Source organism: Branchiostoma belcheri, unplaced genomic scaffold, assembly GCF_001625305.1.
Source record: "Branchiostoma belcheri isolate BF01 breed outbred unplaced genomic scaffold, Haploidv18h27 scaffold290, whole genome shotgun sequence".
NCBI lineage: Eukaryota > Metazoa > Chordata > Leptocardii > Amphioxiformes > Branchiostomatidae > Branchiostoma > Branchiostoma belcheri.
The window spans coordinates 38,678-40,052 of NW_017803899.1; the positions used below are offsets into that span (position 1 = coordinate 38,678).

General features: G+C 51.8%; 1 protein-coding gene across 1 annotated transcript in view; it reads left to right on the forward strand.

The window, feature by feature from the left end:
• LOC109473175 (tudor domain-containing protein 7B-like) overlaps window positions 1–1,035 on the forward strand; it is a 2,762-nt gene extending 1,727 nt beyond the window's left edge. Inside the window, exon 3 of the mRNA XM_019773059.1 lies at window positions 1–1,035. This exon is cut by the window's left edge and continues 138 nt beyond it. Coding sequence (XP_019628618.1) covers window positions 1–567 — 567 coding nt within the window. The 3' untranslated portion in view covers window positions 568–1,035.
• Window positions 1,036–1,375: the final 340 nt, after the last annotated feature.

Sequence of the window (1,375 nt, forward strand, 5' to 3'; positions counted from 1 at the left end):
CCGGACCACTTTGTGCTTCGTCCCTTCGACAGCATGGAACTGGTCAGCCAGCTGGAATCCGACATGGACGATTTTTACGAGAACAACGTTTTCCCCGCTGCGGACTGCGTTCCCGTTTCCGGGGCACTCTACGCGGCGTTCGTGGAAGAAGCTGACGCGTGGGAACGTGTCTGCGTGAAAGACATCGCGCAGAACGGTGACGTTTCGGTCTGGGGGCTGGACAAGGGCGGGTATCACGTGGTCTCGCCGGCAAACCTACGCCCGCTTGATGCTCGCTTCCGCGTCATCCCCGCTCAAGCCATGATGGGGAAACTCGGCGGGGTTGTACCAGCAAAGGGAGACAAGTGGACGTCGCCAACGGAAGAGCTTTTCCGCGATCTCGTTCAGAAGAAGGCGTTCGTTGGCCAGCTGCTGTCAACACCGCGTAGCGCCGGGAGGAGGGGACACTTCCGGCAGGTCTGCCTGAACCTGAGGCTCATTGACACCTCTAACCCGGACAGGGACGTGCTGGTGGAGGATGTACTGGTCAGCAAGGGGCATGCCAGGGCACTGGCACTGGCAGAGTGAGGGGTAACCGTGGAAACCACGGAACAGGCATTCTTTGACATTCTATTCAGCAAAGGTCATGGTAAAGTGTTGTTGGAGTAAAGGGTATGCATGGAAACCATGGAACAGACATTCCGCAATATCCATGGAAACCACGGAACAGACGTTCTGTCTGCATTCTATTCAGCAAAGGTCATGCTAGAGCACTGTCAGAATGACTTGTAACGGTAGAAAGCACAAAAATAATGTTTTTCCGACATTCTATTCAGCAAAGGTAACGCTAGAACGCTGAAAGAGAGTGAGTTGTGTGCATGGAAATGCTCTATTTTTTTATCACGCTGTCTGTCATAGTTTCGTTTTGTTGTTGTTTTTCTTGTTCTTAGATGTGTATGGTAGGTTACGTTACACTGAATGTAGAGTACACGGGAACCTGGTAGAGATGTACCGAATTACATGGGCAAGAACTTCAATAAAGGAGCATTACATGAAGACAGGTGTTTGTTTGAATCCTTGTCTCGCTGAACCTGCAGCTGATTGACACATCAAACCCGGACAGGGACATACTGGTCAGCAAGGGGCATGCCAGGGTGCTGGCCGAGTGATGGGGTTGCCTTGGGAACCACGGAACAGGCATTCCGCAATATCCATGGAGACCACAGAACAGGCGTTCTACCACAGAACATACGTTCTACCCGCGCTCAGAACCAAGAACAGGCATGCCTGCGTGTGTGTGTGTCTGTCTGTGTGTGTATGTCTGTGCGTGTATGTCTGTGCGTGTGTGTGTTTAATCTCAGAACCAACAAATCAAATTTGGTGTGGCCTTAGCAGG